A 23,444-nucleotide genomic window follows, 5' to 3' on the forward strand; every position below is an offset into this window, starting at 1 on the left:
GGCACACCAATTTGCAAATTGGATGTCATTCATTAGAGTAACTATGATGAAACAATTTGACTTGGATTAAGAGATTACAGAGGGGCCAAAACATGGAATTGCATTACTAGCTTATTTGGTACATTGGATAGTTTGGACTTCGGATGCTGTTATATATGAATATTCAAAACTTCTGAATCACCCTAAGTTTAGCACTCCTACATCTGCGATTCAATCGCTCTTCCTCTTCACAAGGTGTTATCGGTCTCTTTGTCAGGTTGATTCCTTTCCTTCCAACGATCTTCTGTTTGATCCATGTTTCTTTCACTTCGTCTTCCTCTCTTTTTGTGATAATTTTCTCTTCCTTGAGTAGTCCATTACCATCTCCAACTTCAATGATGTCCAGAAAAGTCTTCTTCACAATCCTGTCCTCTAAACTGTGAAATGAGATAACAGCAAGCCTACCCCCAGGGGAGAGAGAATCGAAACACGCGTAAAGTGTATCCTCGAGTATCTTCAGTTCATCATTAACTGCTATTCTCAGCGCCTGAAATACTCGTGTTGCCGTCTTCATCCAACCCTGTCTCCCTGCATTCCCATTCAAAACGTACATGAGATGCTTTACTTCAAAATAGCTAGACAATATCATTTATAAGATCTGGAAGGGTAAAATATCTTTCACGTCGTGCTTTGTTTTAACTTCCTAGATTGAATAACCTACCTGCTGACTGCGGAGTTGAACCACGAATAAGATTCCCCAATTCACCGGTGGAATGCAGACCCCCGTATGAACGAGCCTTCACAATTTTATTTTGCAGAGAGTACCAGTTGCTTTCCTCCCCATAATCTCGCAAAATTCGTCCAACTTCAGCCTCAGGCCAGGAGTTCAAAATATCTTCTGCTCTCAAAGTTGCCTGTGAGAAACCTGCTCAGATCAGTTAAAATGATCAAACTATTCTGAGAAGAAAAGTTAGAACATCTTACATGAAAAAGTATACACTTTCCAACCATTAATCAGAAGGAGTATGTTTTCCGCAACAACAGATTAAGTTAAAGTAGAACCAACAGATTAAGGTGGACAATTGTTGGCAAGTAAATTCAAATTCCAGTATCAAATTGCAGGTCCGCAACAAAAAGATGATGGTTGCAGCATGTGTAGACATTGCAATGCAAGAAGGGGACGCATAAGTAACTCTATCATCTGATTTTAATAAACTGAAATAAGTTCATACCCACACCAAACTGAAAGATGATGATAACCTCTAGAGAGACATGCAGGGATTACCATATCTACAGACCAAATTAGTACGCCACACATGCTAATCATGTCTATTCATAACTTGCTTACCAGTATTACCAACACTCCGAACCACAAATTTTTATTAGAAATTTCAAATTTGGTTTACCACATTACAACATAAATTTTCAGAGGTACTTCACAAGTCATTCTGCATTCAGGGCTAGTTAGAAATTGAGATCATGTTTCTAATTTTATGTAGGGTGTTAAGCTGGGACGAAACCTGCTAATAAAATTTGAGGTCAGAGAAATGAGTTACACTGAAAACTAAATTATAAAAACGAGATTCTGCAATCTTGTGCTTCCTTATTTCATCTTAGCTTTTTTCACTTGACTTAAAATTTCAATTCTCAGTGCAGGATATGAAAAGTTCAATTAAAATGAATTAATAGTTGAACTACGAACCTGAGGATCCATCCGCATATCAAGAGGTCCATCACAAAGCACACTGAACCCTCTTTCAGCATTGTTTACCTGTGCAAAATGATCTAAGAATAAAAAAATGTGCCACAGGTTCTAGTTTTAAAGACAACACAAAGCAAGCCATACTCAAAGAACTTTTATTTTTCTCCTTTTTTTTCAACTAATTTGGATTTAACAAGATTTGCAACACATGGCAAGTTGACTAAGGGAACCACTATTAACATTACAAGATTTAGTAAGTGCAAGGAAATGGAAAATACTAATCCTCATTCATCAATCTTTTGCCGGTTAACTCATGGTCAATCAACTAAACGAATATTGATAAATGAAGACTATACATGAAGGTATATATGGCATCTTAAAAGGCAAACCTGCATAGATGACATTCCCAAGTCCATTAAGATTCCATCAACACCATGTGTCAAGATTTTCTCATCAACCTCGGAAAGAACAGATTTGATATCCTTGAAATTCTTAAGACGTGTGATCACCTTCAAAGCTGAAGCTTGCTCATTCAGATTTAAAACATCATTTATATGCAATTTAGCCTTTTCATGTGCTTTAGGATCAACATCCAATCCAACTAATAGCTCCAACTCTGGGTGGGCACTGATTATCTATTTGTCATATCGACCAAAACAGAAAAGGGAGTAAGTGCAGTTTAATGCCTAAAGAAAACGGGTCCAAGAAAAAAAGAAAAAAAGAGAGGGAGAGAAAACAAAACATCTGGGGCCATAACATTGAGTAAAAGCCGCTAATGCTAGTTTAATTTTTCCACTAATGCTTTGACAGGCGAGACTGAGGATATTGTTTGCCTAGAGAAAAATTTATACGCTGATGTCCCAAAGTTATAAAGTACTTTCAGGGATTGAAAAAAAGATATAGATTTTACTAAACTCACTATCACCTACCACATTCAGACTTCAGATAACAAATATAAATGGGAAAGACTGGTGGTCACTGATTTTCCGAACGAGCTTAACCACCAACATAGACATAAAACTCCTTAACAGCATAGCCTTAAACTAGTAAGTGACTTAGTTGTATCCTCTTCTCTTTTCTCGTATCTACACACTACACCCATTAACAACGGTCTATCAAGTTGCACTTTTTCATCGAAGCCATTGATCGTGTTGTTAGTAGAAGTACAACTATAAATTATCGCAATGTTTTGACACACAAAAAAACTAGTGTCTGTCCATAATGAGCTAACTACCAAAAACGTATCCAGATTCTAGCCACATTTTGTCATCCTTGGTAGCAAATTATGAACATACAACAAAATTCACGCTTTGTTTTTCTGCAATGCGTTGATGTTTCGATTTTGTAAACATTGTAACATACAGTTGAAAGGCATTATCTACACAAAAAAGCATTATAAGGGCAAGAAAATACAGAGCTACTTACTGCAGACGAGTGACCAGCAGCACCAAGAGTACAATCAACAAAAGAACGAAGTGGAGACGGATGTTTTTCAAAAACCTCTAAAACCTCACCAAGCATAACAGGTATATGACTATTGAGTTTACTGTTTTCTCCATGAATTACCAATTGGTGATGAAAATCTTCAGGTATTTCAAATACCCTTTGTGAACGTGTCCTCCTCTTCAATTTCTCCTCTCCACCACCACCACCACCAGAAGAAGAAGAGGAAGAAGGAGAAGACCCCTTCTCTGTTTTCTTCTTCTTCTTGCTCTTGCTTTTGTCACTGATAGTGTTTGTGATAAGAGTGGTTTTACTTGCATTGGAGTATGGTCTAAAACTATGGGAATTAATGAGCTTAAAGTTGTAATTTTTGGTACTGGGAAAGAAGAATTTCAATGCTGGTATTGCTTTTGTAGATTTGGAAGATGAATTTATGGGTAAAACAGAGGAGAAGAGGAACAGCTTTGCTGCTGTAGCTGAGGCCATTTCAGCTCGGCCCTAAAGAGAAATTGAGTGAAGGGGTGAAAAAAAAAGGAGCCTCCTTTATTAGGGCCACACTTGCCTCTATATTGTGGGACACTAAAAAAAGACCCACCCATAATAGACCTCCCTTTCTACTTCAATTCAATTCTATTCTTTCGTCAGTATGAAACTATCTTCAATCAGAATTAGGGTTTCAAATCTGTGCACCCATTTGAGATATCATTCCAGCTTAGCTACAAACCCTTTGAAACCCATTAACAGCACTGAGCTTGAAACCTTAGTACTCCAACAATATAAACAAGGTAAATTCTACAACCTTATTGAAAATGTCATTTCTAAACCTACTGTTCTTCTTGCTTCTTGTAGAAATCTATCAAACAATGAATCAATCAGTGAAGATTCTGTTTCTAAGAGAATCTCAATTGATGAGATTTCTGATGAGCTTAGACAGAATAGATTTAATGTGGAAGAATGTTGTGTTAAAATGGTGGCCAATAGAATAAAAGGAGAGTCTTTGGTTTTACCTAATTTGAAATTGAAAGTTTTGATTGAAGCTATTAGGATGGTATTAGAGATTGTTTATGATAAACGTTTTGCAACTTTTGCTTATGGTGGGCGTGTTGGAATGGGTAGGCATACTGCAATTAGGTACTTGAAAACAACTGTACAGGATCCTAGTTGGTGGTTTAAGGTTTCGTTTAAGCCCCATAGTGTGTTTGATGATAAACATGTTTGTAGATTGTGTTTGATTGTCGAAGAGAAGATAGACGATAAGTTTTTGATAGAGTTGATAAAGAAGTTCTTTGAATTTGAAGCATTGAGGATTGAATTTGGTGGTTGTTGTATGGGTAGAGGTTTTCCTCAAGAGAGTAGCTTGAATTCGATGCTCGTGAATGTTTACTTTGATGGTTTGGATAAAGAAATGCAAGAGTTTCGTAAGAAGATTGATAGGAAGGAGAAGAAGTTTAGTGTTGATTCGGTTGGGGGTAGAGTTTTTCATAAGCCTGAAAGGGTGTATGCAATTAGATATTTAGATGAGATACTAGTGATAACGTCTTCGTTTTCTAAAAGGCGCGTGGTGGGGTTGAAAAATGAAGTCGTGAAGTTCTTAGAAGGGGTGTTGGAGATGGAGGTAGATAAATTGGAAACGGCTATCCATAGTTCTGTTTCAGAAAAGATTGATTTTTTGGGAATGGAGCTTCAGGCAGTTCCACCTTCGGTTTTGCATCCCCGTCCTTCAGAAAAAGAAATTAGAGCAAGGAAGAAGTACAATAGACAGAAAGAGATGAAACTGTTGGAATTGAAAAACGCTAGAGCGACTAGGAGGAGGAAACGGGGGTTGAAGATAGTTGAACATGTTTTAAGAAAGTGAAGCGAGGTGATGTATTCAAATTTGATTATCAGATAGAGAGAGAGGTGCGAGAGATTTTTAGAAGTTGGGGGGGCGAAACAGTACATGATTTCTTTGAGTCTTTGGAGGATCGAGCTGATTGGCACCGGAAGTTCACAGGTGGTGATTTTTTCTCTCTGAGAACCATCAGAAGTCAATTGCCATGTGAACTTGTGGATGCTTACGACCAGTTCCAGGAACAAGTGGATAAACATTTAACACCTTTGAAGGCAAGGAACGCCTTGGAGGAAGTTGGAAAACGAGCAGAAGAAGAAGAGAAAAAGAACTACGCAGAGAGCATTGTGGATGATTTAACAAAGTTGTGCATGAAAGTAGTTGCACCTCCAGAGCTCGTAAAGAAAGCAGTTAGGCTGGCTGGATTTACAAATTCAATGGGCCGTCCCAGGCCAATCAAATTACTTATTTGTTTGGAGGATGCTGATATAGTCAAGTGGTACGCAGGTGTGGGGAGGAGATGGCTCGAATACTTTTGTTGTTGCCGCAACTTTAAATTGGTGAAAACTGTTGTTTCTTATCACATGAGATTCTCGTGCATATTGACATTGGCAGAAAAGCACGGCTCCACAAAACTCGAGGCTATAAGGCATTACACAAAGGACTTAAAAGTTTCTGATATGGCTGGTGGAGAAGAAGTATACTTTCCCACAGAAAAGGAGGTCAAGATGATGGGTGATAAAAACTTTACGGATCCGAAACCTGTGGATGGGGCCTTAACAATAGCTGTGGTCAGATTGGCTGTCGATGAGCCTAAGTCATATTGTATGGCTCATTTCTGTGATAGAAGAGAAACTGCTCTTTATCGGATCCGCTTGCTGCAGAACCGTCTCAACATCGATCCACTGAACACAGAGAAGTGGGTTCCTGGAATGGGTGCTATTCATGAAAGCCTGAACCGCAAGTGCCTGTCTCTTTGTTGCGACCATATAAGCGACTTATACTTGGGTAAAATCACCCTGCAGGATATCGATTGTACAGCATTTGTGGACGTGTAATAAGTGCTATGTATATTCCCTCTGTCTCCATTGGTCTTAGATCGTAAGATTTGGACCAAATCACAGGAATTTTGAAAGCATAGTGTAACTTACATGAAAATTATTGGCTGACATCAGTGGCATGTCATGCAGTGCAGACACAGAGACTCCCAGGCCTGGAAATTTCGGAGAGGTTTTGCATCATGCAATTATGCTGAAGTGCGGTCCAAATTTCTACTAGGTGAAAAAGGAAATTTGCATTAGGTGAAAGAAACTACCACCAGCATAAAAATTGTACTGGTAAAACCATGTGCATAGATTCTTGTTAAGAGCTCACTCTCTTTAGATTTAAATGGACAGAATTATTAAAGAGATTTCCACATAAGAGAAACATGGTATTTATTAGGACACCCCATAGCCACTTTTTATATTCATTTCTATTCCACGTTCAGGAGATTAACTCCTACTGCTATTCAACTCTCTCTTTTCCACCTTCATATTCACGTCCCTATAATCCGATTCTAAACTCCACATCCGGGGAATGGTGAACCCCACCTGTGTATCTGAATGTGAATCTAAATCTAAATATGTGGTTTAAATTGTAGGGAGGTGGAAAAGAGGAAGTTGAATAGCATTTTCGATTAACCTCTTGAGATTGTTTTAAACTATAGTTCATTCAATCTCCTAATTTCAATGAGAAATTAAATCAGTTATTAACTTTGAAAATACAAAAAACCCGTCGTCTGTTTGGCCAGCTTGACCTGGTTAATAGAATGGAGCTTGACCTGACCTGACTTGGTTAATAGAATGGACTTTGGCCATCAAATAGCTGTCCTATCCGGCTTGACGCGTTTGTTGGGTAGCTGAATATGAGGCATGTCTGGCCTAGCCAGGTCTCGATTAGGAACGGGCCAGGTTGCCCAGACCCTATATAGTGTATCTGTTAGGACACCCCATATAGCCACTTTCTAGGTAGAATAATCATAATCGTTTGGTATTTATTAGGACACCCCATAGCCACTTTCTAGGTAGAATAATCATCCTGCAATCCCCCAAAAAGAAACCTTGTTGGACCATAAAATGTTTGGTTTAGGGTTTCGGGCTCCAGTTTTGGAAAATTCAAAAGAATGTAAAGAAGATTCGAAGAAGCAAGTAAGAAAACGGGAAAATCAGTGAATCGAAGAAGAGAGGAGCGGATTGGAGGTAAGCTATTAACCCTCATCTCCATTAACAAAATTCTGCTTAAATCAACACTACTAATCACCCAATATCCAACAATTTCTCAGTAGTTTTTCTTCATGATGATGAAAAAGTGCTCTAGGGTTCAGCAGCACAGTGTAATTTATAACCAGGATCTTATAACTAGGGTTTTCTCTAAATTACCAATGGAAAACGTTTTGGAAGTAAAAGAAGTTTGCAAACCTTGGAGACAATTTGTGAATGAATCAAGCTATGTGGATGATAATGAATGTGGAGGAAAATTTGGTTTTATTGGGATAGCTCAGGATGGTGAGGATGATGAAAAGTATTATTTAAGCCATATTGAGTATGATTATGATGGAATTGATGATAATATTATCGAGAAGAAGAAAGTGAACCATCCATGGTTTTTCAATTTCGAACCTACCTTAGTAGGGTCAAGAACGGGCTGGTATGTATTGCTTTACCCTTTTGTCCAGAAGAATTAGATGCAGAATGTGATGATCCTACTTATATTTGTGATCCTATTTATATTTGTAATCCATTTACTAAAGAGTATACTTTACTACCAAAATTCAAAGGTGGAGAAGATATAGATGGTGGTTGTATGAATTTTGGATTTGCATTTCATAATGGTAAGTATAAAGTTGTTCGAATTTTTTGGGAGGACAAAGAAGAGTTAGGAACTTGTGCTGGAGTTGTAGAGATGTTTACTCTAGGAACGGAGAAATGCGAATGGGTTTCATTAGGAAATACTGATTGCTTTTTTTCTGGTAGCTTTCCTAGGGGTGTTTATGCTGATGGTGTATTGTATTGGGTCTCATATGGTTCAGAGAGAATTATGGGTCTTGATTTAGAAACTAATCAGTTTCATTCGGTGCTGTCTCCACCCTTTCCAACCGATTTGGTACAACCGTTGGAGTTGAACCAGAAGTTGTGTCTTCTGCATGAAGATGACCCGGAAGATGGCGGTGAGATTATTGTATGGATGCTCCATGATTCGGTCTGGAAAAAATTGTTTAAGTTTTCTTTAAAAGATTCTGAAGGAAATTTGTTAGGTTTGAGTCCATTTATCGTGAATGAAGATCATGAAATATTTGCGTTAGTGAAAAATCATCAAGTTTTGTATTGGAATGATAAAAATTTACTCAACTCCTATGACATTCTCAATGATGCGGAGGATACACTTTTTGAGGATGAACAAGATATCAACCATTGTTGCCTACCACATGTTCATTCTCTCATTTCCTTGAAGAAACTTCAGCCAAATACTTTAAAATTTCTAGAGGTATTTTCTAACCGAATTTTTAATTTTTGAATTTTTCTTTGGCTTATAAAAGACTTTGAAATCTAATTGCTTATGAAGTTAAGATTCTGAACTGGAATTGTGTAAAAGAATAGTGGAACTAGACATAATTGTGTTTGAATTGTATTTTGGATTTCTTAACTGGAATTGTATCCATGAAAGTTGTAGTTTGATACTAGAGATGATACTTGTGAGTAAGTTTTGGTTACTCCAGCATTAAACTATGTGTGCGGTCTGCTAGATAATGTCATGATTGGCTTTCAAATTAAAATTGGATACTAGAATGGTACTCAAGTTGTTTCATTGTAACACTTTTATGTTGAGGCGTTTTTTCAATTGCTTTCTCAAGTTTTTAAGAATTGCATCATTGCAAGTTTTTGAATTGTTCTGGTGATGATATTTGTCTTCATTACTCGAGTATTAACTATGTATGACTAGATAATATTTACGAGTAACCACTGCCATGGTGGGAGCTGACATAAATTTAGACCCATTTCCAAGCAGCAATGCAGTAAATTGAAAAGAAAGTATAGTTACTTCTTCATCTTGCTTAGGGGACACTATTTCTGATTGACAGGAATTGCCTTTAGTCACCACAAGAGGTCCTCTTATGTCGACCGATAAACCATTTTTAAACTGTCTGGTAGTCTAAGTAGTCGACCAATAAACCATTTTTAAACTGTCTGATAGTTGTAAGAAATTTGACTTAAGATAAATACACAGATAGTTGTCAGAATCTATATGATGTTAGTGTTTGATGCCATGTGTTTGGTTTGCAAAACCTTTTTTGCTACTTTACTACCTTTTTTTTTTTAACTTTACTTTGAAGAATATTACAAGTGAAATCTGATATGTTAATGCTTAGCAATTTCGTGTTGGATGTTCTGCAACTTGGATCAGCTAAATGGATATGTTTACCTATGTGTTACCTTTGCTAATATAACCTTAATCATACGTAGCATACATACACCGGCATGATAACCAAGGACAATGGAGCTAAGATACATGTAGCTCAGCGTCTCAGCTGGCAATTATCGACCTTAAATCTATGGTTCAAAACATATGTTGTATCCTTCATTTTTTCCATTCCATAGCAAAAGTTCCAGAGAACAATGTTGATTAAATTTTGCCAGTCAGCTAGAGCTAGCCCTGTCAAATTGACTTTTGCTTTCAGCTTCTATATTTTGAATCCTGATTTTTTTTTCTTTCTCGGATTTTGTCCTCGATCTTTTTATATGTTCTCCACTAATTACTGAACCATTCAATTGGCGGTTCGATGCATAAGCTTCAACCATCTTTCTTTTACATTCCTTACTCGCAAAATCATGATTCATAACTGAAACAATTTTTTTATTTTTTATTTAAATCGTTCAATGCTTAAATCCACAAGTAAATGTTTCCTGATGGATCCACCCCAGGCTAAATCAATGTGCATGTCAATTCAATAACTAGCTAAGTTTCTGATAATCTCGTCCAGTAAGGAATGCCAATATATCACTGTGCCTTAATACTTGGTGAGTAGGTTTTCAACAACCTACTTGGTCTTCGGTAATCTCGTCCAGCTATACAGTTCAATTTGGTTTGGACACCTAAAAGTGCAGTCCATGGCGCATATATATACATTCAGCTGGCATATCTGTGATCAATCAATTTTGTCAAACATTTCATCTATTGTAACTGCAACAATCTCCATTTGTTGTTATAACTGATGCTTATTTTAGTCTACACCCTTTTGTAAGAATTCTCAGTTCTGAGTGCTGAAAGTATCTTATTTTTGCAGCCGATTGAATTGCGGCTGGTGGAGGTACCTTCCGTCACTCTTGTGAAGAAACCCTTTGTGGTAATTTAACTTGCATTCTGTTTTATTTCTGATTTATGGTAGCTATTAAGAATCCATGGGCAGTCAAGAAATATTAAGAGAAAAAGAAAAGTAAAGAAGCACTTTTCAGACAAATGTGTAATTATTTGGATTTTGCGGACTAACTCATGTTCCCACAGGTAAGGTTAACTCTCACAAATCATCTGAACAAGGAGATGGGCCCCTTCGAAATTTGCTTATCAAGACAGGATCTTCAAGAGGACGAAGCTGTAATGATTCATGGTGCTCAGAATCTGGTATGATATACAATTGCTATTGTCAGAAGTCGATTGGGTTTGAGGAATTTTACAAGCTGCATTTGGGAACTCAAGCTTACTTATTTAACAATCTTGTACAGGTAATACAGCAGGTGCAAGCATTCAGCTCGGTGGAAATCAACCTGGTGAGACAACTATATATGATATTTACCTTGTCAGTCTTAGGATTTTATAGTAACTGCTCCCAAGAGTAGATGAATTTTACACTGACAAAATGGTTTTCTTCTCTCCACAAAATCGAATTTCACACTGGTGCAAACTTACAAAAATTTAAATGCAAGTAATCCTAAAGCTGCAGAGAAAGCATGTCAAAATAGATTGTTAATATAAACACATTACGTGGAGATGATTATCATGTACCAAAAAAGGTCAGACCTGCTTTTTTCTTTATTGATTTGATTTTTTTGCAGAATTTAATTGCTACCAGAGTCGGGTTTCAAAAAATCAGAGGAATAACATTGCTAGACCAGGATGATAACAAGACGTATAACCTTGTACCAGACTTGGAGGTTTGTGGTTTTCGTTATCTTTCTACGTGTATGTGATTTTATTTCTGATTTCAGGCGAGTTCATTAAATCATTAGACTGTGCGTGGTTTTCTAAAGCCAGAACTGACATTATCTCACTTCATTCTGGGTTTGAATTACAATTGAAAGTATTGTTTGCTCACTGTAAGAAATGTTATTTGGTGATACAGATATTTGTGGAATCAGATTGATATTTTAAATCAGTGGATGGATGCATACCCTTGACAAATCGGACTGAGTTGAGGAGAGAGAGTGTCTGAGGATCGGTGACCGACTCAGCTTTTTCTTCTTCAATTTTCTTCGTTTTGAGTGATTTCTACATCATTATTTTGTTTCTTCCAGTTATTTTAATGATCTGTGTTAGTTGAAGCTTAAATCTTGTCTACACAAACTAAATCGATGAGACTAATAAAAATCGTCCAGAAACTGAATCTGGATCGAAAATGTTTAACAATAATTTTAGGGTTTCTTGTGGGAATATTGAGTGTAATTCAGAGAGAAATATTTCACGAACATCCATCATTATATATTCCAGATGAGGATATTGCGATTTAGTTTAGTTGGGAGGCTGGATTTTATCAAATTGAAATCGGCAGTAGCAGAAAGTCGATGGAAAACTTCGGGTAACTTTTCAATTGATTCCAATTGGTAAGGATTTTTCATTATAAAATTAGTAAATGAAATTGATATGAAATATATTTGGAATGGTTATTGGATGGTTGAATCGCAGGCTTTTAAATTAAGATTATGGGAACCAAATTTTAACCTTGCTGCCCAAAAATCAATTACTGCTTTTGTTTGGGCTCATTTTTCTGGTTTGGGGATTGAGTAAAAATTATATTGTCTTTAGGAGATGCTATTCGGAGAGCTATTAAGGTGGATGAAACTGTTAGAATACGGGCATCCAACTCAAAATCAATTGGCCATGAGTGGAGAGGCCCTAAGGGATTATAAGCTGCAGGATCTTAGATTGCCCAATAATGTAGGACTAATAATCTCAACATGCCTCCTCATGTGTAGTCTTGTTGGGTCTAACACGTGGACAATTAAATCGAGTGACGCGGAGTAAATTCGCGGTCTAATGACTCGTCGCAAATAACCTGCTCTGATACCAACTAGGTTTCAGGAAGAAAAGTTTTTTTTTTATCATTTATTCATTGCTTAATTCAGTAGAACAAGACTAAACATTAAATAGATAACTAGAGAACGGACACACCAGAACTACTTCCTAAAACTAAGGAAATAACTAACAAACTTAGACTAGTTTCAACGGACACACCAGAACTACTTCCTACAGAATCCTACACTCCCCCTCAAGTTGGTGCATAGATATCAATCATGCCCAACTTACTTACTAGGAAATCAAAAACAGGTTTGTATAAACCCTTTGTAAGTATGTCTGCAGTTTGCTGGGAAGTAGGCATGAATGACATATAGATTGTTCTTTCCTCGAGCTTCTCCTTTATAAAATGTCTGTCAATTTCTATGTGCTTGGTTCTGTCATGTTGCACAGAATTTTGCGCGATGCTTATAGCTTTCTTGTTGTCACAGTACAACTTCATCGGTTTACACAAAGGTACATATATTTCTTCGATGATTCTCTTAAGCCAAATTAGCTCACATATTCCAGTAGCCATGGTCCTGAATTCAGCTTCAGCAGTGCTTCTTGCTACCACATTCTGTTTTTTGCTTCTCCAGGTGACTAAAATTCCCCAAACATACATACAATAACCAGTGATTGACTTCTAATCATCAATTGAACCAGCCCAATCTGCATCGGTAAAAGCTTTAATTCCTTTTTGTTCATTCTTTTTAAAGAACAAGCCCCGTCCTGGTGTCCCTTTTAGATACCTCACTATTCTGTAGACAACATCCAAATGTTCTCTTTGTGGAGAATGCGTAAATTAGCTTACCAAACTAACAACAAAAGTGATGCGTGTCGTAACCACAACTAATTAATCGAAATATTTTCCACTAATTAAATAATAATATAGCGGTAGTAAGGATCGTTTCCACAGAGACCGTGTAATTGATATGTTACTTAGATAGCAAAATAAGATAAAATAAAGGGGGATTGGTTTAAAGTAAAATAAAACGAATAACAAATAAAAGAAAGAGATGATCAAGGAATCCTTCGCCGTTACCAAGCGATAACTGGATTAGTGTACTTATCCATCTTCGTTAGAACCATTCATCACCAACCGTAGAACAACAGCTAGCTCAGTGATATCCCCAAAACTCCTTTTACCACGGATACGGAAGCTCTCCAATATCATATTCTATTCAACCGAACCACCAAGTAGTAGCTCACTCAAGGTGTAATCCAATCGAACGCTTAGGCTTTGTGAATTAGGTTGATACCAGTAGTTAAACTCTTAGCTCAAGGTTCACTTGCTGATGTTGTCTTCACTCGCAATTGCTCCACAGAATCTCTCTGCAAGGTCTCGCGATTTTTACTTGTGTATGAATTATTCGGCGGTTAACTTATCTCCTAACTCAATACTAGCAATAGAATGATCAAAAGATTAATCTAGTGTGCACTCCAAACAATCTAATTAATCAATCATTAACCCTAAAAATAGTGAAAACAAACGATGATGTGATTAAAACTCCGAACAGATTTATATAATTAATAAAGCTTCACGCTTAGAACATTGAATTCATCCTCAATCAACAAGAATTTAGCCTCTCATGTTTACACCGTTTCCCGGTTTCCACCTGAAGGGGTAAACCCTAAAATATTGATGAAGAACAAACTACAATATGAGATGTAGAGATGATATGATATATTTTTTAGGTTAAGAAGTATCTCTTATATAGGAGTCTAAATTATAGAAGTGCCCGTATGCCGAATCCCGTGCGAAACAGGTCACCAAAGTTGCAAAAAAGTAAGTCACCTCCAAGGATGGCCGTGAAATCGAGAGTAAACAGCCGCATGGGCCCTTGCAAAACGTCTGTTAAGTCCAGCCCATATAGTATTTGGCTTGTCAGTTCTGGTGGAAACTGACAGCTTCTTTTATTCACGGCTATGACATTCTAGCCGTAAACTTCCCTGTAACTTCTTCTTATTTTTCTTTTACTTTACGGCTAGGTCATCCGGACGCAAATACTCCTGTGGCTTTTTCGATTATTTTCTCAGCTGTTTTACGGCTGAAACTTCTAGCCGTGAACTTTCCTGTATATTTGAACTCTTTCCATTTTTTCTTGTCTGACTCTAACTCTCGCCCTTGCTGCCATCATTCACCACCGGACTCCTTCCAGCGATCACTACTCATTATCACTGCCATTTCTCGACTTACAGCCAACCATTCACGTCTTCATCATCAGTCATCATGCCAAGCTCCATCTATGATAAACTCTGTCTTCAGTTCGTATAATAGCTCCTTCCAACATCCCTGTCAATCATCAGTCACCGTTGCCTCGACCTTCATCAACACATGCAACTCCTAACAGACGCGAGCAACAACACAGCTTCCTCCATGCATCTTCCATCTTCATCGTCCCTGTCAATATCTCTCGAGCTCCGCTTTCAAGAATGCCTGTGTGATTGTATGCTTGTATGTTTATGATATTCTTATACTAGGTACAAACATGGATGTTATTAATACCACTAAGAAACTGTTGAATGAGAACTTTGACATGAAAGACTTAGGCCCCGCTGATGTCATATTAGGGATGAATATTAGAAAAACTTCTAATGGCTATAGTCTGAGTCAGTCTCATTATGTTGAATCCATACTAAAGAAATATAATCAGTTTGAATGTAAACCTGTTTGCACTCCATATGATTCTTCTTGCAAACTCATGAAGAATAAGAGTGTAGGTGTTAACCAACTTGAATACTCGAGAGTCATAGGAAGTCTGATGTATTTGATGAATTGTACGGGACCAGACATTGCTTATGCTGTGAGTAGGTTAAGCAGGTATACTTGTAATCCAGGACAGAAACATTGGGATGCACTTATTAGAGTGCTAAAGTACTTGAAGTACACAATGACCTTTTGTTTGAATTACGAAGGGTATCCGTCCGTCCTTGAGGGATTTTGTAATGCAAACTGGATAGCAGACTCAGAGGAGTCTAAGTCTACGAGTGGATATGTATTCACTCTAGCGGGTGCGTCTGTATCTTAGAAGAGTTACAAACATACATGTATAGCTCGCTCAACTATGGAGTCAGAGTTTATTGCGTTAGATAAAGCGGGAGAGGAGGCCGAATGACTAAGAAACTTTTTAGAAGATATTCCTCTCTGTCATAGGCCTGTGCCAACTATATCTATACATTGTGATAGCAAATCTGGAATAGGTAGAGCTAAGAATAGCTTCTACAATGGAAAGTCTATACATATGCGTAGAATACATGATTCTTTGAAATTACTAATCTCAACAGGCGTTATTTCCATAGATTGGACAAGGTCCAAGGAGAATATCGCAGACCCTTTGACGAAAGGTTTGTCCAAGGAGATAGTTAGTAAAGCATCGAAGAGGATGGGGCTTAGGCTCAAATAATTAAACTTGCCATGAAGGATACTCAACCTTGTTGACTGGAGATCCCAAGATCAAGTTTTCGAATGAGACAACTAATTTTTGGTGGGTAAAGGTAAACACTATCAGAGAATTTCATTCTCTGTCCCTTCCTTATGGTGTTGATGTGATAGTGTGACTGCATGTGGAGGATGACTTTTAATTAAGTCTTAATGAGTTCTATAGTTTCAATTTAAGATTGAAGTGGGGTGTAGCAGTAAGCACTCTTGATGGAACTCACCTATCTGAATGAGGAAGTGGGTCGCTTCCTATGAGAATGGAGCCAATTCTTTAGAGCATTCTGAGAAACAGGATATGTCCAGGGCCAAAATGGACAAAACGGCACGAACTTAGCAACACTTGGAGGATATCATGCGTGGATATTATTTGAACTACACCAAACGCTAGCAGTTCAAGACATCGCGTTCACTGTTTAGCTAGTAGTTCCGGTAACTTCTCACTAAGCAAGGTTCAAGACCTCATGGACACCTTTGCCTAAATGGTATTTTCCTTACTCTGATTTTTTCGTTTTCCGATATTTCATTCATGTGGGGGATTGTTGGAGAAAATGAGTTTTAATTAAAAAGATTTTATGGTCTTGGTATGGTTTGATCTAATGACCTAAGGGTCTAAGGATACTCACTCATTTTTGGGTGAATGAAGTGGAACCTTTAGTCCCACATTGTGGAAAACTAAAGAGGAGCTCCACTATATAATCATACACTTATGTATGAATTGTAAAACGTGGGTGGAGCGGGTGGGCAAAAATACATATTTTGACCCATGCGATATACGCGTATACCATGCACCAAGTCCCTTTCCTATTCGGATTTACTTTTTGGAGAATTTTTTCTTTAGGAATTTAATTCCAAAATTATTTTTTAAGAGTTTTATTTGTGGGAAATTCCTTTTACGAGTTTTACTTGTTTTTGAAGAAAACAAAAAAAACCTAACTTGATTTGCAAGTATCTCATCCTATAAATATGACTCGAAATTCTGTTTTTAAAAAACACACAAGCGACTATCTCTAGGTCTACTTTTCTTCTTCTTCTTATATTTTGTGCGGCGTTTTGCTTCCATCCCTGTTGCTGAGTTCAAGAGTGGGTAACTTGCGTTGTGCTAACTCAAGTTATATCGGGCAGTCTTATCCTGGACACATCTTCGCACGTTGGGGTTTAGCATTACTTCAGAGTATACCCGCGAACTAATGTGTTAAGGACAGCTTGTTGAACCTGTGATTCTGCCCTCATCAATTTGTTCGTGGTAGAGTTGTTTGATACTGTTCTTTATATTATTGTTTGATACATCTGACGTTTCTTCAATTGTTGCAAGATTCCAACAATCTTAACACATTATATTCCTTGTAACAATGGGAAAGAACGATGTTGAAAGACCACAGAAGTTTAACGGAAAGGATTTCAAGAGATGGCAATCCAAGATGCTATTTTATCTAAGCCATCATGAACTGGATTATGTACTTGTTCCACATGCTGAATTGATGAATGCTGAAGGTTTAACTGAGGAGGCGATCGAGTATAACAAGAGGTGTAATTTTCTGGCGAAAAATCATATCATGAATGGTTTGGAAGATGCGATGTATGATTTTTACAATGCTAAAGAAAATTTCAGTGCTTATGATTTGTGGACTGCGTTAGAAGCAAAGTATCAAGCGGAGACTGCAGGGAGCAAGAAATTTCTGGTGGCGAAGTTTATGGACTTCAAGATGACGAATGATAAACCTGTTGTTGATCAATTTCTCGAATTTCAACAGATCATTAATGAGATTCTTGCTGAAGGTATGGTCATTGATGAGACGTTTCAAGTATCTGCGGTAATTGAGAAGTTACCATCTTCTTGGTCTGAATACAAGAAAAAGCTAAGACATGAAACTGGCGAGATCAACATGGTTGAATTAGGAAAGAAAATTCAAGTGGAAGAGATGCTGTGCACCAAGGATAAGAACGTGTCTTCTGCAAGGGACATGAGTAACAAAGCTCATATGACTGAACACAGATCTTCCAAAGCTGGAAAAGGTGAGAGTAACAATCGTAACTCTAAGCGTGGTCCTCCCAAGAAAGGTATGTTTCGAAAACCAGAGTCTAGCATTACTAAAATTAAGGGTGCTTGTTATGCGTGTGGAGTTACTGGACATATGGCAGTTCACTGTAGACATCGTAAGGACAAAAAGGATAGTGCTAACTTGGTTGAAAAGAACAAGGACGAGTTTTCTGCAGTAGTGTCTGAAGTTAATTTGGTGACCAATGTGATGGACTGGTGGGTAGACTCTGGAGCTACCAAGCATGTTTGTGGGAACAGAGACCTGTTCACCTCCTACCAGAGGGTAGGGGAGGCGAGAAACTCTATATGGGTAACTCATCTGCATCAGAGGTTGCAGGAAAAGGAAAGGTCGGTCTGAAGCTCACATCTGGCAAGACTCTCACATTGAATGAAGTTCTTCATGTTCCAGACATCTGCAAAAATCTTGTTTCTTGTTCTGTTTTAGATGATAAGGGTTTTAAAGTTTCAATTGAGTCTGGAAAACTTATAGTAACTAAGGGCAATGATTATGTGGGTAAGGGTTATAAGACTGGAGGTCTTTACAAACTTAATGTAACCTGTCCTGAAGTGAAATTGAATGATTCTTCTGCTTACATGTGTGTGTCATCGAATGTTTGGCATGGTAGACTTGGTCATGTAAATTACAAATCAATGCATAAACTGGCTAGCGTAGGCTGCATACCCAAATTCACTTTGGATAAAAGTTATAAGTGTGAGATTTGCGTAGAATCTAAGCATGCTAAGAAATCATTCAGGAAGAATGTCCAGAGAAACACTAAACCCTTAGAATTGATTCATTCAGACGTAGTTGACATGAAGTCAGTTCAAACTAGAGGTGGTAAGAAATGGTTTGTCACTTTTATAGATGATTGTACGAGGTACTGTCAGGTTTATTTGCTTAGAGGGAAGGACAATGCCTTAGAAGCCTTTAAGATATATAAACGTGAAGTTGAAAACCAATTGAATGCTACCATTAAAACTTTTAGGTCTGACCGTGGTGGTGAGTATCTAATTCCTATTGGAAGAACATGGGATAATACATGAAACTACAGCCCCTTATTCACCTCAATCCAATGGTGTAGCTGAACGAAAGAACCGTACCCTTAAGGATATGATGAATGCCATGTTGATTAGTTCAGGATTACCTTCGAATTTGTGGGGGGAGGCTATCCTCTCAGCCAATTACATCCTGAACAGAGTACCCTTTAAAGGATCAGATAAAAGTCCATATGAGTTATGGAAAAGTAAACAACCATCTTATGATTACTTCAAAGTGTGGGGGTGCTTGGCAAAGGTGGCCATCCCTCCTCCTAAGACAAATAAGATAGGACCCAAAACCGTTGATTGTGTTTTTATAGGGTATCCTGAGCATTCTAGTGCTCATAGGTTTATGGTTGTGAGTTCTGAAATTTCTGACATAGGGTTGAATACTATCATGGAGTCTAGGGATGCTGAGTTCTTTGAGAATGTTTTTCCTATGAAACGTGATTCTCGAAAGAGATGTTTAGATGATCCCCTAGAATTTACATCATCCAGTCAGTCATTACCTTTAGAGGAAGATGAACCAGAAATAGAACCTAGAAGAGGTAAAAGGGTTAAAACTAAAAAACCTATCCTGGTTGCATTACATACCTAGCCGAGTCTGATCCTCAGACTTACAAGAAGCCATGACTTGTCCTGAAGCTCCGTGGTGGAAAGAAGCTTCAATTAGTGAAATGGATTCCATTCGAGAAAACGGTACTTTTGAACTTGTAGATTTACCTCCAGGGTCTAAGGCCATAGGTTGTAAATGGATTTTCAAGAGAAAACGTAATATAAATGGAACTATTGAAAAATACAAGGCTAGGTTGGTAGCGAAAGGCTATAAACAGATAGAAGGTATAGACTTCTTTGATACATATTCACCAGTAAGTAGAATTAGCTCCATTAGGATGTTAATTGCTATAGCTTCTGTCCATAACCTACAGATACATCAAATGGATGTAAAGACAGCGTTTTTGAATGGTGAATTAGATGAAGAAATTTATATGGAACAACCCGAAGGATTTGTAGTTAAAGGTTGTGAGAAGAAGGTTTGTAAACTGAAGAAATCTTTGTATGGATTGAAACAAGCACCTAAACAGTGGCATGAGAAATTTGATCATGTGATGATTTCTAGTGGTTTTAGAATTAATGAATCTGATAAGTGTGTTTATACTAAACTTGTCAAGGATGCCTGTGTGATTGTATGCTTGTATGTTGATGATATGCTTATACTAGGTACAAACATGGATGTTATTAATACCACTAAGAAAATGTTGAATGAGAACTTTGACATGAAAGACTTAGGCCCCGCTGATGTCATATTAGGGATGAAGATTAGAAAAACTTCTAATGGCTATAGTCTGAGTCAGTCTCATTATGTTGAATCCATACTTAAGAAATATAATCAGTTTGACTGTAAACCTGTTTGCACTCCATATGATTCTTCTTGCAAACTCATGAAGAATAAGGGTGTAGGTGTTAACCAACTTGAATACTCAAGAGTCATAGGAAGTCTGATGTATTTGATGAATTGTACGAGACCAGACATTGCTTATGCTGTGAGTAGGTTAAGCAGGTATACTTGTAATCCAGGGCAGAAACATTGGGATGCACTTAATAGAGTGCTAAAGTACTTGAAGTACACAATGACCTTTTGTTTGAATTACGAAGGGTATCCGGCCGTCCTTGAGGGATTTTGCGATGCAAACTGGATAGCAGACTCAGAGGAGTCTAAGTCTACGAGTGGATATGTATTCACTCTAGCAGGTGCGTCTGTATCTTGGAAGAGTTCCAAACATACATGTATAGCTCGCTCAACTATGGAGTCGGAGTTTATTGCATTAGATAAAGCAGGAGAGGAGGCCGAATGGCTAAGAAACTTTTTAGAAGATATTCCTCTCTGGCATAGGCCTGTGCCAGCTATATCTATACATTGTGATAGCAAATCTGTAATAGGTAGAGCTAAGAATAGCTTCTACAATGGAAAGTCTATACATATGCGTAGAAGACATGATTCTTTGAAATTACTAATCTCAAGTTATTTCCATAGATTGGACAAGGTCCAAGGAGAATATCGCGTACCCTTTGACGAAAAGTTTGTCCAAGGAGATAGTTAGTAAAGCATCGAAGAGGATGGGGCTTAGGCTCAAATAATTAAATTTTCCATGAAGGATACTCAACCTTGTTGACTGGAGATCCCAAGATCAAGGTTTCGAATGAGACAACTAATTTGTGGTGGGTAAAGGTAAACACTATCAGAGAATTTCATTCTCTGTCCCTTCCTTATGATGTTGATGTGATAGTGTGACTGCATGTGGAGGATGACTTTTAATTAAGTGTTAATGAGTTCTATAGTTTCAATTTAAGATTGAAGTGGGGTGTAGCAGTAAACAACCTTGATGGAACTCACCTATCTGAATGAGGAAGTTGGTCGCTTCCTATGAGAATGGAGCCGATTCTCTAGAGTATTCTGAGAAACAGGATATGTCCAGGGCCAAAATGGACAAAACGACACAAACTTAGCAACACTTGGAGCATATCATGCGTGGATGTTATTAGAATTACTCCAAACACTAGAAGTTCAAGACATCGCGTTCACTGTCTAGCTAGTAGTTCCGGTAACTTCTCACTAAGCAAGGTTCAAGACCTCATGGACACCTTTGCCTAAATGGTATTTTCCGTACTATGATTTTTCGTTATTTACCGACATTTCATTCATGTGGGGGATTTTTGGAGAAAATGAGATATTTAATAAATGGATTTTTGGTCTTTGTGTGGTTTGATCTCATGACCTAAGGGTCTAAGGATACTCACTCATTTTTGAGTGAATGAAATGGAACCTTTTGTCCCACATTGTGGAAAACTAAAGAGGTGCTCCACTATATAACCATGTGCTCATGGATATGTTGTAAAACAATGTGGGTGGAGCGGGTGGGGGAAAAATACATGTTTCGACCCATGCCCATGCGCGTATACCATGCACCAAGTTCCTCTTCTACTCGTATTTATTTTTGGCGAATTTTTCTTTAGGAAATAAATTCCAAAAATATTTTCTTAAGAGTTTTATTTGTGGGAAATTCCTTTTACGAGTTTTACTTGTTTTTGAAGAAAACCAAAACCTAACTTGATTTGCAAAATCTCATCCTATAAATATGACTCGAAATTCTGTTTTCAAAACACATAAGCAGCGACTATCTCTAGGTCTGCTTTTCTTCTTCTTCTTGTTTTTTTTGTGCGGCGTTTTTACTTCCATCCCTGTTGCTGAGTTCAAGAGTGGGTAACTGGCGTTGTGCTAACTCAAGTTATATCAGGAAGTCTTATCCTGGACACATCTTCGCACGTTGGGGTTTAGCATTACTTTAGAGTATACCCGCGAACTAATGTGTTAAGGACAGCTTGTTGAACCTGTGATTCTTCCCTCATCAATTTGTTCGTGGTTGATTTGTTTGATACGGTTCTTTATATTTATTGTTTGATACATCTGACGGTTCTTCTATTGTTGTAAGACTCCAACAATACCTTCTTTTGATCTTGCAACTTCCATGCCCAGAAAATATTTCAGGGATTCTAAGTCCTTCATCTCGAACTCCTTAGCCAGTCCCAACTTTAGTCGATCCAGCCCATCTATATTATCACCATTAACTATTATGTCATCAACATACACAATTAAGACTGCCACCTTTCCATTTTTTGAGTGTCGTATGAACAAAGTGATCTTCTTGAGCTTGAGTATATCCTTTCCTTTTAACAGCTTGAGAAAATCTTTCGAACCAGGCACGAGGTGACTGTTTTAGGCCATAAAGAGCTTTTTTTAGTTTGCACACCTTCGAACCAAATTCCCCCACAAACCCTGGTGGCGCTTTCATGAAAACTTCTTCTTCTAGATCACCATTCAAGAATGCATTCTTGATATCTAGTTGATGCACGGGCCATCAAGATTGACTGCAATTGATAATATCACTCGAACAGTATTCAGTTTTTCCATAGGAGCAAATGTCTCAGTGTAGTCTATACCATATGTTTGAGTAAAACCCTTTGCAGCCAGTCGGGCCTTATACCTCTCTATGGTTCCATCAGCCTTGTATTTCACTGTAAACACCCATTTGCATCCAAAAATATATTTTCCTTCTGGTAAATCAATCTTCACCCACATTCCGTTCTTCTTAAGTGCAGTCATTTCTTCAAAGATTGCCTCCCTCCACTCCAGAATTTCTAGAGCATCATGAACATTTTTCGGAATCTTCACAGAAGACACATGAGTTGAAAAAGCAGAGAAAGATGATGACAAATTTTTAAAGGAGACAAACTTTGACATGGGATATAAATGAAGATTTGTACATGACCTAGTACCCTTTCGAGTGGCAATAGGAAGACTCGAATCATCTTGAGTACTCAACTCATCTTGAGGTAATCTCAACAAAAACTACTCTTAAAAGAGAGGTTGGATACTATGCTAGTGTTCCAGTAGGTGTGGACTTAGCACAACATATCTCCAACCATGTAGTAATAAAGTATGGTATTTTTAATCAAGAGATCCAAATACCAAAATTACCTACATTCTGTGATCACTGTAAGATTGTGGGTCATTAGGTAGTTGAATGCAGAAGTAACAAAAAAAAAAGGAAACATCTCAGGAATTCTAAAGAAGTAAATCTTGTTTTGAACATAAAGGTTTGTCAGGTTA

General features: G+C 37.7%; 3 protein-coding genes and 1 pseudogene across 3 annotated transcripts; 2 read left to right on the plus strand and 2 right to left on the minus strand.

The window, feature by feature from the left end:
• Positions 1–61: 61 nt before the first annotated feature.
• On the minus strand, positions 62–3,613 carry LOC113355574 (ribosomal RNA small subunit methyltransferase H-like). The gene is made up of 5 exons (XM_026598468.1): positions 3,107–3,613; positions 2,071–2,316; positions 1,682–1,750; positions 701–893; positions 62–567 (listed from the first exon to the last, which is right to left on the minus strand). The coding sequence occupies exons 1-5, from the start codon at positions 3,608–3,610 to the stop codon at positions 164–166; spliced, it is 1,416 nt and encodes a 471-aa protein (XP_026454253.1). The 5' UTR covers positions 3,611–3,613; the 3' UTR covers positions 62–163.
• Positions 3,614–3,747: 134 nt separating this feature from the next.
• Positions 3,748–6,364, plus strand: LOC113355573 (annotated as a pseudogene).
• A 725-nt stretch (positions 6,365–7,089) lies between these two features.
• On the plus strand, positions 7,090–11,672 carry LOC113355575. The gene is made up of 6 exons (XM_026598469.1): positions 7,090–8,477; positions 10,276–10,335; positions 10,494–10,610; positions 10,712–10,756; positions 11,042–11,140; positions 11,329–11,672. Exons 1-6 carry the CDS (start codon positions 7,593–7,595, stop codon positions 11,347–11,349), a joined length of 1,227 nt encoding a protein of 408 aa, XP_026454254.1. The 5' UTR covers positions 7,090–7,592; the 3' UTR covers positions 11,350–11,672.
• An 11,001-nt stretch (positions 11,673–22,673) lies between these two features.
• LOC113359158 (uncharacterized mitochondrial protein AtMg00820-like) lies at positions 22,674–23,075 on the minus strand. The gene has a single exon (XM_026602835.1). It carries the CDS (start codon positions 23,073–23,075, stop codon positions 22,674–22,676), a length of 402 nt encoding a protein of 133 aa, XP_026458620.1.
• Between the last annotated feature and the right edge of the window lie 369 nt (positions 23,076–23,444).

The sequence above is a fragment of the Papaver somniferum genome, chromosome 3, assembly GCF_003573695.1.
Source record: "Papaver somniferum cultivar HN1 chromosome 3, ASM357369v1, whole genome shotgun sequence".
In the NCBI taxonomy this organism is placed as follows: domain Eukaryota; kingdom Viridiplantae; phylum Streptophyta; class Magnoliopsida; order Ranunculales; family Papaveraceae; genus Papaver; species Papaver somniferum.